The sequence below is a fragment of the Leuciscus leuciscus genome, assembly GCF_965113295.1.
Source record: "Leuciscus leuciscus genome assembly, chromosome: 22".
Lineage (NCBI taxonomy): Eukaryota > Metazoa > Chordata > Actinopteri > Cypriniformes > Leuciscidae > Leuciscus > Leuciscus leuciscus.
In genome coordinates this window covers 27,307,420-27,324,310 of record NC_138746.1, presented here as the reverse complement: position 1 = coordinate 27,324,310, position 16,891 = coordinate 27,307,420, and the positions used below count along the sequence as shown (strand labels likewise).

The window sequence follows — 16,891 nt, the reverse complement described above, 5'->3', positions numbered from 1 at the left end:
GGGTCATAAAACACCTGTCTGCAGGCAGGAACATGTCATAATCACCTATGAAAAAATGCAGTTCTGTTAGGATCAGCATAAGTGTAATACAGTGAGCTTGATATTTAATTGTGGAACTGTCCTTACCACTTTCAAATAATGTGCATAAATGTGAATCTCTGAAAATTCTTAAGTCATGCACAGATCCTGGCCATTTTGCTTTCACATTTGTGATATGGAAGATTTTAGTCAACTGCCTTTTTTAAATTTGATATAATATTATTAATCTGGAATATTAAGAATCACAATAGTAACTGGGCTGCGCATTTACATTGTGAACCCCCTTTCTGTTCACATAATCCCCTTCATTGAGGCCTTGATGGCAGTCTATGGTAGCCTATAGTCTATGGTACCAATCACGTTAGTGAAGCCTGAGTGACACATACTGTAATCGGCATGGTCATGATGGCATGATCTTCATAAAAAATTATGATAGCCTAAAAAAAAAAAACTGCTTTAAAAAACACTGCTTTACAACATTGGGTCTTAAGTGGCTTGGAAATGCCACAAAAAAAACTAAAACTGTTTTTTAAACCTAAAAGCGCCAGGTAAACTCCGAATGACACGACAGACAACACTTTCCATCAAGTTCTCCGCATCTCCAATAGTGTAAAGGAAAGAGCCACTCGCAAATAATCTTAGGGCAATGCAAACAGTTTGTGCTGCAGTTAAAGCCCGACTCCGACAAGTCGAAAATAAATGTGCGTTTCCAACAATTTTATAATGTGTTAAACGACAATCTCACGAGTCACGAAAAAATATATACATCTCAGAAAGTGCACTATCGCGCTGCGCTGGACTTCCCCATGGACTTCCCATATCAGCTCCGCTTATGAAGCCGCAGTCTAATCCTGTTTACATTAAATAAGCCTGCTCGCGAGCAGGTTCAAGTTTGCGCACCTGTTGCTATGACAGCAAGTCCATGATGAGCGTCGAAGAACCAAACAATCCAAGATCATGCCAAATCGTCAACAATCAAATCCAGCTAACTGAGTTAGCGACGTACGAAGAACGGGCCCCTGGCCTGTATTTTATGTTGTGTTTTGTTATATGTGACAGCAGTCGTCCGTGAGGGGCCGTATTGTATTTGTTTATTTTATTATTAAAGTATTTGAATGTTCGCCGGTTCCTGCCTCCTCCTTCCCACAACAACGAACTGCGTTACATTTATATTTCAGATATAAACACTGATGTCAACGGTAGCGGTCAAAATAAAGTAGGCCTAAATCATTTTGAAAGTAACTAGATGCTTCAAATAGCCTGAAGATTGTAACAATTACATTGTTACACCAGTAGGTGGCAACAAGTGACTGTTAAAAATTTATTTTCATTTAACTATTTATTCAAGAGATTCGTTAAAAAATGCTCATTCGACCAGTAATGAAACAATTGAAGTCTATGAGTCATATCTAACATTCAAATACTTTAATAATAGCATTTCACTAGTTCACACTTACAAATAAGTTAGATAGAATAAATGCGTATTTGGCGTGCTGTCCGAGGAGAAGGCTCCGGGCTCGGTATTCGGCCCGAACCCAGAGTACTCCCCCCCCGTATTCCTGGCTGTAAAAGATTAAGCCAAGAGTGAGGAGTCGGGGTGGTGGAGGGATGCTGGAAAACTGTCAAGGAATATTAGGTGAGTTGACAGTGTGGATATATATATACTTCTTGTCATGCTGATTAGGGTAGACATAATTGTTTGATGACGAGTAGATTGGATTGATTATTTGAACGTGCTCCTCCCGAACTTTGTTTATAAAACATCATTTCACTAGTTCACACTTACAAATAAGTTAGATAGAATAAATGCGTATTTGGCGTGCTGTCCGAGGAGAGGGCTCCGGGCTCGGTATTCGGCCCGAACCCAGAGTACTCCCCCCAAAAGCTGCAAATAAAAGCCGGACAGCCGCCATGATGTTGGTGCCCCCCCCCAAAACTTGCAGAGTGCAAAGCTAGCATGGCGTCGGAAGGGTGTGCCTCTAAGGTGGTAGGCTAGGGATGGTCATATGTGATGTACTTCTGCGGAAGTGGAGTAAAAAGGAATAACCACTGCAGTGAAAGCAAGTTGATGGAGAACTAGCTCTAGAAATGACACTGCTGCGGCAGTGGATCAAATTTATTTTGGCTTGCTATCCAGCTAGCTGGTAGCAAAAGGACGGGAAAGTAAACACTGCTACGGGGAACGGAACTCCTGCGGTAGAGGAGGAGATGTTGCTGCTGCAGTAGACCAAACTTGCTTTCAAAGCTTTAAAATATCCAAATTATTTGGACACGGAACTAAGCTCCTGCGGGAGCAGAGTAGATGACACTGCTGCGGCAGTGGACGAGTTTGGACGGAGAAATGGAGCTCCTGCGGGAGCGGAGTGGATGACACTGCTGCGGCAGTGGACCAAACTTGCTTCGACTTGCTTTTAAATATCTGAACCAATTTGGACATAGAACTGAGCTCCTGCGGGAGCGGAGTAGATGACACTGCTGCGGCAGTGGAGCAAGTTTGGATGGAGTAATGGAGCTCCTGCGGGAGCGGAGAAGATGACACTGCTGCGGCAGTGGAGCAAGTTTAGATGGAGTAATGGAGCTCCTGTGGGAGCGGAGTAGATGACACTGCTGCGGCAGTGGAGCAAGTTTAGATGGAGTAATGGAGCTCCTGCGGGAGCGGAGAAGATGACACTGCTGCGGCAGTGGAGCAAGTTTAGATGGAGTAATGGAGCTCCTGTGGGAGCGGAGAAGATGACACTGCTGCGGCAGTGGAGCAAACTTGCTTTGACTTGCTTTTTAAATATCCAAACCGATTTTGGACATAGAAACTGAGCTCCTGTGGGAGCGGAGTAGATGACACTGCTGCGGCAGTGGAGCAAGTTTAGATGGAGTAATGGAGCTCCTGCGGGAGCGGAATAGAAGACACTGCTGCAGAAGTGGAATAAGTTTGGACAGAGTGACAGAACTTCTGCGGGAGTGGAGTAGATTAGCTGAGGTAGACTTGATTAACTTGCTTTTAACTAACTAGAGCCAGTTGGGTGGAAAAATGGGTTCCTAATGGAGGAAGATGATGCTGCTGTGGTGTTTGGGAAAGACTTGCTTCAACGTGAATGAGGAGTTGTAAAGAATTTAGCTGATGAGGGTTCGTTGGGCTTCTTTGATATGGAAGCGGTTTGAGCGGATGTAACTTTTGAAGGCTTCCGATGACCAACGGCCAAGTGATTGGATCTGCTGCTGAGAGAGGCCTTTTTGAGCAGCTGTTGTTGCTGCGCCTATGCGAAAAGAGTGGCTGGAAAAGTGGTCTGCTGGGATGCCTGAAAGGAGCAAAACGGATTGAAGGTGTTTTTGGAACCAGAAACGTGTAACAGGGCGGTTGGAGTCGTCTGCGAAAAGTGGGTCAGAAGGGGATTTGGACTGTGAATTCCTGAAAAGCAAGTAGGCTGAGAGAGTTTGGTATGGTTGGATTGGTGATGGGAGATTGAAGATATAAATGAAATGGCCTTTCCTGGTTTGATCTGTCTTACTTTGCTTAATGAAGTAGGAGATGGTTTCGTTGTCTAGCACTGATAGATCTGTTGTTGTGGGGTGGATTTTTGGGTTGAAGCTGGAAGTGATGGTGAGTTCTGAGCATCTTAGAAAGCCGAAAAAAGCCAAAATGAACATTGCGTCCAGTGTGCGGGCTGTGTTGGTGGAATGGTAACCTCTGCGGAGGGTGGAGATGCATTTAGTGAGTATGTCTAACGTTATAGGTTTCCTGGCATCTGGGCGGGTGGGTTGGGTTTTTTGGATACCTTTGATGAGCATTGATGTCTGAGAATTTGCTATCTCTGTGGAGGGTGAACCAAAAAGGAGTTTGTGGAAGAATTTGATTCCGCTTAGATAACCCTTGATAGAGCCGGCTTTGAGGTTCTTGATGCTATCGAGATAGGTTATGAATGAAGTGATGGTGAGCAGAGAAAAATTTGGAAAAGGCAGCTTGTAAATGAAGTGAAAAGACTGAAAACACTTCCATGCGGTTAAGTAGGAGTGGAGGGTGCTGGTTGAAACGGCTTGAAGAATGGAATTAAGAGAGGCATCGAGAAGTGGTTTCAATGGGTGGTTTATGGGAATATCAGCTCTGAATAGTGAGGTACTGGGGTTGGAAAAGGGTCCGCATCTGGTGCCAGCAGCCTGAATTTCTGGAAAGCAAAACGAGAGAGAGAGTCAGCTATTTGATTTCTGGAACCTGGAACATGTTTGGCAGTTAAAATGAATTGATCGCAAGCTGCGATCCAAATGAGGCGTCTTAGGAGAGGCATTTATTAATGCAATGCACAGTTGCTTCGTTGTCGCAGTGCACCATTATGCTGTTAGTTGACCATTCTTTTCCCCACAGGAAAGCTGCTACCACTAGAGGATACAATTCGAACAGCGCTGAGGATGTTAGTGACTGCGGTGAGTCTAACAGCTGGGCGGGCCATGTAGACGCGAACCAACGGCCTTGGTAATACCCTCCGAAACCAATGGAGGGAGCTGCGTCAGTAAACAGTTGGATATCCTCAGGGAGAGAAATCAGATCATTATAGAAAAAAGACAGGCCGTTCCATTGTTTAAGGAAAGTTATCCATAAACTGAGCTCATTGCAACATGAAGTAGTTAGGGAGATTTGGTCCTCTAGTGCGTGCACTGATGATGCGAGGAAGAGGAGATGTGAGATGAAAGGGCGGCCTTGCGGGATGATGCGCATCGCAAAGTTTAGGTGGCCGAGTAGAGAAAGTAGCTCTCGTTTGGAACAATGTGGATTTTCTAGGAGGGTGGATGCGACCAGAATAATCCTGTCGATTTTCTCCTTGGGTAGTGAGGCCTGGAAGTTAACTGAGTCCAAATGAATGCCCAGAAATTCGATGGATGTGGCTGGACCCAGAGTTTTATCTTGGGCGATTGGAATCCCGAGCTCAGCGAAGACTTTTTGGACTGTGAGAAGATGCGCGGCTGGGACAAGGTCAGGCGGTGAGATGATTAGGAAATCATCTAATAGATGAATTAAGTAGGGTATTGAGTAGTTATTGGAAAGAATCCAACAAATTGCTTCTGATAGCATGTCGAAAATCTTGGGGCTGCTTTTGCAGGCAAAAATTAAACAGACGGCGAAGTAAAATTTTTCTTGCCTGCGTACGCCGAACAAATGCCATGAATCTGGGTGAATGGGCATCACTTTGAAAGCAGAGGTGATGTCGACTTTAGCAAGCCATGCGCCGTAACTGCGTCTTTAATCAAGGTTATGGCTTGGTCAATGGTGTGAAAATTAAGAGAAAATTGTTCCAGAGAAATAAGGCTGTTTATGCTTGGAAATGGGGAGTTGTGTGGGGCTGAGAGATCGATTATTAAGCGTTTCTTGCCTGAAAATTTTCTGGTAGCCACCCCAATGGGGCTGATGCGGAAACACTCGAAAGGAGGATTGTTGAAAGGACCAATCATAAAGCCTGATCTCGATTTCAGCGAGCGCGGACTGGAGATTATCACATATGATACTTTGAGTGGGGAGGCTTTCAACGCCGGGTTTGAAACCGTGCTCGAGACCAGACAGTAAATAGTTGGTAAAATCAGTGTTGGGGTGGTGAGACAATTCAGAAGACAGACGAGAAATATTCACAGGAGTCGACAAGTACTTTTTTGAATCTTTATTTACGGACCTTTTAACAGGGCATATGGTGCGGGCATGAGCGCCGCCACAATAGCTGCAAACATGCAAATAACGGCAGCGTTGACGTGTGCAACGTCCTGAGTTGAAGTTATTGCAAACTTGACTGTTGGATGTGAAATTTCTTCTTTTGGAATTGGAGTCGTTGAAATTGATGTTTGCTGGCCGTGGGACGTAACTGGTTGATTTTTCAGCTGGTGATGGATCTGGGCGGGCAGGAGGGTTAATCAAGGGACAAGCTGTGGTGGAGTGAGAAACGGATCTGCAAACCGCGCAGGATATGTTACGGCAGCCTAGGAACACTCTATTGTGTAGCTCTGTGTCTAGAGCGCCCCAGTAAGGGCACTGGTTCCACTGGGCTACTCGGACGGCGCACTTTGCAGAGAATAATTTATGGTAAGTGTAAAAATGGGTTCCTCCGTATGATAGCGCGAGTTCTGCGATTATCGCGAGATAATCGTTTAACTCTCTTCTCCTGTGGGGTAGTGCGGCACAAATTATTTCGCTATAACGGCTGAAAGCAATAGCAAATTCAGAGAACGAAAGAATGCGGGATGAATTATTAACTGGGTTTTTTAGGGTGACTTCAAAATCGCTGCAGTCGATTTGACGGTTTGACACAGAGGGAGGAAGTAAAGAGAGAAGGGAAGATAAATCGATGTCCACACCTGTGAGGATCTGAGCTCTGATGTTACTGGCAACAGGGGGCGGTTCCATAGCTGGTAGCATTCGGCGGGATGGGCATCGGCGTTGCGGAAAACAAAGTGAAAGGAGAACGATTTTGAGGAAAAGTGTTAGGAGGAAAAAACCCCGGGGCCGGGGCCGTTTGTGGAGGCAACCTCACACTTGGGTCGACCCCTGGAGCTTGTGGAGGAACAGAAAAAGTGGGAAAGGAAGGGAGCTGGGGAGGTAGAAATGGTGTCTGGGCCTGCGACTCTAGCTGAGGCAGCCTCGCGCTAGAGTCTGGAGGTGGGGCTGCAGGCCACGGACAGGGGAACAGGTTGGAAAAAGAGACAGGAAAATTATATGGTGGCTGAGCCTGCGCCATTGATGGAAGCATACTCACACTGCCGCCTGTCTCATTAGGAAATGGCGTTGAGACGGGGGGCGCGTGCTGGAGAAAGCTGCGGTCTGTAGCTCGGCTGAGCGGAGAGGAGACTGGGGCCTGGCAGCGGCGGCTGAATCTGGGGCGCGGCTCAGGCTAGCAGAAGGCCTGCTGCGGCCTGACGCTCGCGGAAAACTAGGCCCTGCGCGAGAGGGAGTAGGAGTTTTCTGGGAACGTGCCTTTTTTCCGGATTTTGCAGATGGAGTGGATTTTGGAGACGGGAAAGCAGACTGGAGTGAAACATACAGGTTGTACAATTGTGCTTTATTCATTCTCCTGGAAAAATGAACATCAGCGCTGATTAGCGCTTGTCTCAATCCCAATACTGTCCATTTTTCTATTGCCGGAATGGTCGGTTGTGCTGAAGTGTAGGAAGAAGCTGGAGAAGGTGGTGGCAATCTTGATGGTGGAGGTGAGGGCAAGCCACGGCGCCTCGGGGTACGGGAAGCAGCTCGGCTAGGCCGGCGGCCTCGCGGTGTAGCTGGAGGTTCAGCTGCGGTGTCCTGTTGAGCCTGGGAGCTCGTTGCAGTGCTGGGAAACTGCGATGGATCCTGGGCAGCGAGGGCATCGTCATCAGACGGGAAGAGTTCGACTTCGATCTCTGACATTACGACAAATGGGCGGGACCAAATGCTGGAAAACTGTCAAGGAATATTAGGTGAGTTGACAGTGTGGATATATATATACTTCTTGTCATGCTGATTAGGGTAGACATAATTGTTTGATGACGAGTAGATTGGATTGATTATTTGAACGTGCTCCTCCCGAACTTTGTTTATAAAACATCATATGTTGAACCCATAGCATATGTCGCACCCTATCTTGCACCCAGCGCAATTGACTTTGTACACCGACGCATGTATCGTTCCTATTTTGCACCCGCGCACAGCGGACTTTTCCCTCCACAGACGCACGTCGGTAAACTAGGAAATACACTCGCTCCCCGGGGCAGTTCAGCGCAAAGAGGAGGCGTATTCCGGCGCAAACGTTCCCTGATGCTATTTTGCAGGTTTAGAAAACAATTCCGCCACTGACCAGGAAAAACCTAGTCTAAAGTCAGTGGTGCGTTGCGCATTTTATTCATATGCTATTTTAAGGGCGCATGCTTGGCCATAATCAATGTAGCGTGTGCACAATTTTTGCAAATCATGTATTATTACAATAGATAGATAGATAGATAGTTTATTATAAAAGCATACATCTAGCTTACACATTTACCCAAATTATCATACGCCTGTTTAACCAAAGTTAATTTGGGTGGGTTTCTCCCATCCCCAATGTCACTTCTCTGTCTTTTACGGCCCTGACGAGAACGTCGGTCTCCTTGGCTGTGAGCCGCTGCTGGCGCGCGCCTGGCAAATCCGCCGTTATAATAGCAATTCGCCATGGAACAAACGTGCCTGCTCTTAAAGCAAGTATGAAAGAGATATCGCTCTGATTGGTTTATTTTACGTTACGCCCAAACCACACCTATGAATAATGAAGCTACTTCAGACCAACACATTTTAGATTTGCGTCGGGCGCAAGAGTCATTTATCCCGCCGGTATAATAGCAACAGCGCCCAAGACCCGCCCACAAAGTTACTTGCGTTTCGCGCTTGATACTTGCGTTTCAGATCGTTAAAATAGGGCCCAATATGAGTGAATCATTGAATCATTCATTCAATCAATTTTTTTTAAATTATTAATTCAAATAAATACAATTTAAAATAGACTGCAGCAATGATCATTTTGCTGTGGTGTAATGTAACGAAGTAATAATACTTTGTTACAGTAGAGAATCTGTACTTTACTTGAGTTTTTATATTTCTGACTGTCAACTTTTACTTTTACTCCACTACATTTCCTAAATAAAATGTATACTTTTACTTCAATACATTACAATACCATACATTTCCACAAGGCACATTTTTTACTTACTACAAAATAAATTTGGAAAAACACAAACTGCAAGCAAGCATGTGCAAACAAGTGCTTGCACAAATGTGGCTGATTTCATTTTCTGGATTGCATCCGTTGCTGGAGTGGCTGGGAAGGGTCTGCTGTCATTATACATTAGGAGAGCGGCCTCTAGAGGCAAAATAAAAAATATCACTGATGCCTCATAGAGTTTGTTCTCTTACGAGAGGTTCTCTCGTATTGCGTAAGTTGCTTACGCTACGGGTAAAGTTGTCTTTTCTCGAGATCTGAAGCCAAAAATTATCCTTAATTTTGTATTTATTGTCAACGCAGTGCGGCAGCCAGCAGACCATAGCAGGCTGTATAAGCTTGCTCAATGGCTGTCCTGCGGCAACTGCAGCAGCCTACCAGTGAGCCCTGCGTGACGTCACGCCCAATGAGGGCGCTTTGCGCCCTCCACGCGCCTCAGCCCGCCAGAATGCCGCACCGCATCCGCCTCTCTACGGGCGGCTGCCCCGAGTGCGAAGAGCTCTCAATGTCGACCCTGCGGGCTCGACTTGAGGCTTTCAACGAAGCTGTCACTCCGCCTGTCTCTGCTGGGCCGCGCAGAAAGAAGCACCGCTCCCAGAGACCACCGGAGACCGATGTGGCGCATAAAAGCTCGCTGGAACCCTTCCCTCGAGCTTCTCTCTCTCCCTCTCCGCCCCCCCTTCCGGCCATGCAGCCGCCGGCACTCGCCCGCGACGCCGCAGCTTCAGGGGATGAAGCAGATGAGCTGAATGAGGATGCCGCCGCTGACAGCTGCTCTATCCTGGCCTCTGACGGCGAGGAGTGGTCACCGCCTCCTCGTCAGTCCAGGAATCCGGCCGCACTCGAGCCGGCGAGGATGCAGAACTTCTGCGCCTCCTCACTAAGGCCGTTGACCAGCTTGGCCTCGAGTGCTCACCGCCGAAAGAGCCAGCGCCGAACAGACTCGACGGCTGCTTTCTACATCGCCGCCGCCGAACACCCGCATCCAGGACTGTACCTTTCCTGCCAGAGCTCCACAATGAGCTTTCTAAATCATGGAATGCACCATTCTCCGCGAGAGTCTCTTCCCATGCCTCCTCGACGCTCTCACAGGTTGACGGCGCCGCCATTATAATGCCATTCCCCCCGTGGAAGAGGCGGTTGCAGCGCACCTTTGCCCGCCCTCTGGATGGCGTTCAAAGGCTGCCCTCCCGACACGTGACCTACATCTAACACTCGAGCGGCTTTTGTCCGCTTTATGAGAGTGGGCTCTGTGAGAGACACGGGGTTTATAGTGCTGGCGTGTCACGCCATTCATTATGTTTACTGTGGCGAGCAGGACGAGGCTGAGGGCCGCGGGAGAACGGTGAGAGGCCGGTGGCGTGATTACTGATGAGCCGGTCTCGTATCTCTCACGGAGGAGCGGGAATTTTCTTAGCAATGTTAAAATCGCACATCAACCGATTACTTGTTTAGCGTTCATGTAAACACTACATTCAGATTCACCAATCGGAATGAATTCAGTTAGATTGAAACAAAAGGTGTGCATGTAAACAATGAATGGCGACTGCAGAAAGCAAAAGCCGAATCCAGGACATTTTGGACGATCTCGACGGGAAATCTCCGGGAAAAAGAGGATGGTAACCCCTACTACTCAGCTTTCTCCTACTACTCAGCTTTCTCCACAGAATAAGAGCCTGCTAGCTTAGCTTCCAAAGAAAGACGGCTGACACTGTGTGTACATTCTGTGAGTGAGATCCCACCCTCTATGGGCGGGTTGAAAACATGCGGGACAGCCCCTACTACTGGCTGTAGTCTTTAGCTTCTGGCCAAAAAATCCAGACAAAATCCAATTTTTTCCAGACAAAAAAATACATAAATCTCTCGTCTCAGGGGGATATGAGGGTGGAAAGCACGGTAATTTGAAAATACTACAGGTTTTCTACTAATACAAAGCTTAATGCTAAATCCTGAAGTACCCCTTTAATAAACACCCTGACATTTCAGCTTTTCAGTGGATTGCAACCATCAGTTTGAAGCTAAAAAAAGTGCATCCATCCATTATAAAAGAACTCCACACGGCTCCGGGGGGTTAATAAAGGCCTTCTAAAGTTGTGCTTTAGACTTTAGTGGAATCCGTGTGTTCGTTTGGTCGGTAGCTAGTTATTTTACTTTATAAAGTTTTAAATATTAATATTTTTCTTACACAAACTCATCACTTTGCTTCAGAAGGCCTTTATTAACCCGGGGGATATAAAGGAATGAGAACAGTTCATGCTATTGAACTACCTGCAATTGCTGAATTACTACTCATTCAGGTCAGTTTATTTGACTAATTAAAATTGTGAGGTAACGCAGCGCTGTTTCACTTGGTCTACACTATCATACTAAACTGCATTTGAGTGTGTTGAAAGTTATAATGTTATTATATTTGTTAGTTTGTTGGCTATGGATACTAGCAGTAACATTAGAATATCATACTGATCATATTCTAACATTTCATCATGTTGAGCTATTATAACATTGATTCATTTTATGTACATTTGTTCACCTGTCTAATAAAGCACATGCAAGAGCCACTCTTCGACTCTCAAGTCGAAGTTTGTTGTTAAGTTCTCTGCATCTCGAAAACAGCACACCGATATTGATCCTCGTTTTATTTCTCCTTTTGTCCCAAAGTCTGCTTGCCATGGTCCGTAATGTTTTAGAGCAAAATAACAACAGCATACCGCTAGACGTTACGCAGTTGTCCATGTCTGTTGCCATGGTTACCATGGCAGTACAAGCAAAGAGTATAGAAGCCCAAGAGGCGAAACTCAATAGAACGCTCCATAGCAACAGTTGCCCCCATGACGTCACGGCGCGGCCGCCATTATGGACTGAAAACTGAAGGAAAACGCCGAAAAATAATGGGAGTCAATGGCACTGAACCAACTTAACATAACAAAAACTTAACATAACTACATTTTTTCTGGCCGTCATATCTAAATATGAAAACAATTTAAAATACATTAATGAGGATGACCGACGTTAAATGACAGAAAATGTTACGTTTATGTGTTGGTTATGCATGGCCTAATTACCCTTAGGAAAATAGTATTTTGGGACAAAATATTACTATAGAAGGACTATAAGACTACTATAGAAATACTATAGCGGCTCGTATTCCTATAAGATTACTATAATATTTTCTCCCAAAATACTATAAGATTCCTATAGTACTTTTTCGTAAGGGTATGTCCCCCACCGAATCGGCTTCATTAGCCTACCACTTACGGTTTGCAAAGATACAATTATAAAATTACTGCAAACCTTTAATCTATCAATATTTATGTTCTATTATGCATTTTCCTTGTTATATGAATAACAGAAATTCATGAAATAATATATAGGCAGACACACAGTAATAAGATATTTATTCAAATGTTGATTTTGAAATCAGTGAACATCACCATATGATTTGGAAAAATAAATAAATAAATACAATTATAAATGAACATTTCTAAAGACAGTTAATCTTTTACATAGAATATCACAAAAATATTAACAACTTGTTTTTTCAACATCTTCAGTGAAAGTGCACACAGTGAACGTTTCAATGGCAAAAATAAAAACAATCTATGAATGTCCTATTACAGGCGGAAAGGTAGGCTACAAAAAAGATGTGCAATCTAGCAAGTGCACACATGAACTATAAACAGTACTAAAATGGAAGTGGTGCCAAGATCTCAGTAATTAATCAGACACCACAATCTATTGTGTGTGCATTTGTGTATGAGAGTTTTTTTTTTTTTTTTTTTTTTTTTGTGAGAGAAGAGGCATTGATTTTGCCATTGACTGGCGCTAACGATTTCAGCAGCTTTCAGTCCATAATGGCGGACGCGCCTCCGCAGCGCCATCTACAGACTGTTACCCATAACACAACAGAGTTTCGCCTCTTGGGCTTCTATACTCTTTGGTACAAGCTAGGGTGACCACAATCAAACAAATATGGAAGTAGAATAATGTCAAATGTTTTTGAAATAAAAAGCCTGTTGAATTGCACTACTTGAAAAAAAAAATAGGCATTGCATTAACCATGCTTGCATTTTAATGCATTGTATTTTTAGTGCTTACATTTTTATGGGCTGAAATTCAACATGGTTGAATATTTAAGCTGTGAATATTTCAATTAAAAACATTTCAAACACCTTTTCATTATTAAAAATTCAATAATCCATATTCACCTTTCATATTTCACTTCCAAAATATTCAAACTGTTTAAAAATACAACCAATAATATTCAACAGGCAATTTTCGGTCCATTTTATTTCGCTTTGCAAATTCGCTTCCACAAATTCAGTGGTTCAAATTCGACAGTAAATTCAACATTGACGTCCAGGAACTGCAGGAAAAGCAGTAGATTGCCGAGCATACTCTCCATCTGCTGTTAGTCGACCTCACCATCAGATGGTGCAAAAGCGCTTGTTGCTGACGAAGACATTCATTCATAAAATGAAAATGATTATCTGTGTCAGTATATGCGGAAAAGATGATAAACACACAAAAGCTGTGTTTATGTTTCATTCAATAACTTCATTGTTACTTTCCCTGTGTATTCTACATGTCATCAGCTTTCTCTACCATGAACGGGATTATAATCGGTTTCCCTCAATACCTCATACTCAAGGATTTCCCTTCCGTTGATAGTGATATGAAAGACCAATCTTGCACCTTATTAGGGAAGTAGGCTGTAGGCTATTATATAGGCTACAGGCAAGAAGATGGACTCAGAATATGAACTTAACGCGCAAAGTTTCATGCTGAGCGTTTCGTGATATACTGGCATAAAATCAACACATACATATATATATATAGTATGCATACGTGTATTGCATTAGCTTAAACTGTCACAGCACTTGCATATTGTCCTCCTATTGTTATAGTTTAACTGTAAATCGCTTTGGATAAAAGCGTCTGCTAAATTACTAAATGTAAAAATTGGCTTGATATTGGACATTAGCACATTTAGGGACCGTCTCTAGAGTTGCATACACTATTGGCATACACGTTTCTAACTTCAATAGCAAACTTAAATTTATTTGAATAAATATCAAACATCCAAAGGGTGCGCATTATGCCTGACACTAAATTAACACTTTACAGTTGGTTTTATGACTGTAAGTCGTTCTATTCACATGCTATCGGAGTTAGAAACGTGTATACCAAAGTCGTATACACTTTAGAGACGGTCCCTAAATGTGCGAATGTCCAACATCAAGCCATCTGTATGCCAATCTATCACTGGGAAACGCTCAGCATTAAGCTTTGCGCGTTATTCTGAGTCCATCTGCTTGCCTGCGAGTTTGGTCTTTTACATCACTGTAGTCCATTAAGCTACGTTAAGCGTTGTATATGTCCAGCAGGGGAATCCTTAAGTATTGAGGGAAACCCTAATAGCCTGCATGCAGCACATCGCCACAATATAAAGTTAAGGCAACTAAACAACCAACTAAAGCAACTAAAAGCAACTAAAAGAGAAATATATGTCAACCTCAAAAATGTAACATTGGATCTGTATATCCGCATCGGGGAATAACATTTTTATCTCGTTCACGGTAGAGAAAGATGCATGTAGGCTACACAGGAAAAGTAACCGTGAAGACACTGAATTTAACATAAAACAGCCGTCATAATAATCACAAATACACTTACATTGCTGTAAATGAGTTTTATGAATGAATGACTTGTTCTAACTGTTGCTGGTCTTCAACACGCGCTTTTGCACCATCTGATGGTGAGGTCGACTAACAGCAGATAGAGAGTATGCTCGGCAATCTACTGCTTTTCCTGCAGTTCCTGGACGTCAATGATGAATTTACTGTCGAATTTGAACCACTGAATTTGTGGAAGCGAATTTGCAAAGCGAAATAAAATGGACCGAAAATTGCCTGTTGAATATTATTGGTTGTATTTTTAAACAGTTTGAATATTTTGGAAGTGAAATATGAAAGGTGAATATGGATTATTGAATTTTTAATAATGAAAAGGTGTTTGAAATGTTTTTAATTGAAATATTCACAGCTTAAATATTCAACCATGTTGAATTTCAGCCCATAAAAATGCAAGCCCTAAAAATACAATGCATTAAAATGCAAGCATGGTTAATGCAATGCCTATTTTTTTTCAAGTAGTGCAATTCAACAGGCTTTTTATTTCAAAAACATTTGACATTATTCTACTTCCATAAACAAACCAAATGTGGGACGATTATAAGTTTGTGTGTGACAATGTGGGACATGTTACCAACACCAAAACATAACCTGAAACTGTTATATAATGTCTATCTAACTTAATAAAAACATTTGTATTCTGCCTTTCAGCTGATTAAAATTCTTTGTTCTTTAGTCCCTTCCAGAAAACACAATTACATCACAATGTAAATAACATGTCTTTATTTTACATGTCATTTAAATTAAATTACAACGCAAAGCGGGACGGGTGGTCACCCTAGTACAAGCAGAAACCACGCAGATTTTACGTCATCGACAGGCGACAAGTGACGGACACTATTTAAAATTGTGAATTTCTCTGAATTTACAAATTCTTGGATATATTTAGAATAAGTACACAATTGAACAAAATATATAACACTGTGCAAGTGGTTTTTGGATATTTTTATACAAAAATCGGAAACACTTTATTTTACAGTGTCCTTGTTACATACGTTACATGATGTACTCACCATATTAAAAACAGTAAATTATGCATAGTGGTGGTATGCAATTATGCTGGTGGTGGTTGAGGAGAGATCCCCTGATATGATTGTAAAGCGCTTTGGGTGTACAGTAGTACATATGAAAGCGCTATATAAATGCCTCATTCATTCATTCATTCATTCATAATTACATGCAACTAACCCTCAATCAAATCTTAATCCTACCCTAACCCTATAGTAAGTACATGTAGTTGCTTAATATTACTCAGTACTTAAATATGTAATTACACTGTAACAATGACACCTTAAAGGGCACCTATTATGCAAAATTCACTTTTACATGGTGTTTGAACATAAATGTGTGTTGGCAGTGTGTGAGCAAAACCACCCTAGAATGATAAAAATCCACCCAGTAGTTTTTTTTACTATCTCAATAAATCACAAGCACTGTCTCAGAACGCCCTGTTCTAGATTTCCCTCACTGTGACGTAGAACGACACGGTTTGATTGACAGTCTGGTTTTGGCATAGACCCCGCCCTCGGTGATCTGCATCCTCCATTGTTTCAACGACAGCCGGTGTCTAATGTCTCATAAGAAGTGTAACTTAGGTGTTCTGTTGTGGGATGTAAGCAGTGTTGTAGTCGAGACCAGCTCACTCGATTCCGAGTCGAGACCGAGACCAGAGAGGGTCGAGTCCGAGTCGAGACCGAGACCAAAGAGAGTCGAGTCTGAGTCGAGACCGAGACCAGAGAGAGTCGAGTCCGAGTCGAGTCGAGACCGAGACCAGAGAGGTTGGATAACCTAAGGTTGGGTCTAAAAACCAGACCTAAAGATATCTTCAAGAATATGTAAAATATTTGGTGGTAACAATAAAACTGGCACCATACTCAAACAGTAAATCATATATACCATGGAATCATGTACACTGTAATGGTAAAAAGGCCATATAGTAGGTGGTGTAAAGGTCATTTTATTACAATTATTACGCGAACGTTAGTCTCAAGTCATGCGCAGTTGCGCACAAGAAAGTCAGCAATCATTGGACGTTTCAATCAAACAACAATTTAAAGAAATATTAACATACAGTAACAATCATGAAATATTTTGAATGGGACTCGAGTGTGTGTGTGTGTGTGTGTGTGTGTGTGTGTGTGTGTGTGTGTGTGTAGTTTCAAAAAATTGCGCGAACGTTATCACAGTTCGTGTGTGTGTGTGTGTGTGTGTGTGTGTGTGTGTGTGTGTGTGTGTGTTGCACATCCATAATTGCAAAAGGGACGCGATTAAAACTTTACATAAATGTATCAAATAACCATTCCGAGACGTTTAGTCCATTCTCATTCGTGTCTCTTCATCATCTGGGTCCAGCAGCAGGGCGGGGATATGCAGCTCATTAACATTTAAGGTGGTACACTCCAAAACAGCTCTTTTTAAAACAGGCCCCAAAAATGACATTTTCAAATGGTTATAATAAATTAACTGTGG

General features: G+C 43.1%; 1 protein-coding gene and 1 long non-coding RNA gene across 4 annotated transcripts in view; one reads left to right on the top strand and one right to left on the bottom strand.

The window, feature by feature from the left end:
- Nucleotides 1-1,471, bottom strand: part of LOC309487037 — a 206,986-nt gene extending 205,515 nt beyond the window's left edge. The window contains exons 1-2 of the long non-coding RNA XR_014201722.1: nucleotides 1,228-1,471; nucleotides 505-1,195 (exon numbers count right to left, since the gene is read on the bottom strand). This is a non-coding gene — a long non-coding RNA (uncharacterized lncRNA). The remainder of the gene's footprint in view (nucleotides 1-504; nucleotides 1,196-1,227) is intronic.
- Nucleotides 1-16,891, top strand: part of LOC309487005 (uncharacterized protein) — a 344,782-nt gene that overhangs the window by 192,073 nt on the left and 135,818 nt on the right. The window contains exon 2 of one of the 3 annotated variants that reach the window (XM_082154545.1): nucleotides 7,973-12,669. In XM_082154545.1, coding sequence (XP_082010671.1) covers nucleotides 9,079-9,846 — 768 coding nt within the window. In that variant the 5' untranslated portion in view covers nucleotides 7,973-9,078 and the 3' untranslated portion in view covers nucleotides 9,847-12,669. Of the gene's footprint in view, nucleotides 1-7,943; nucleotides 12,670-16,891 lie in introns of those variants that run through there. The other 2 variants (XM_082154546.1, XM_082154544.1) reach the window with 2 other exon arrangements.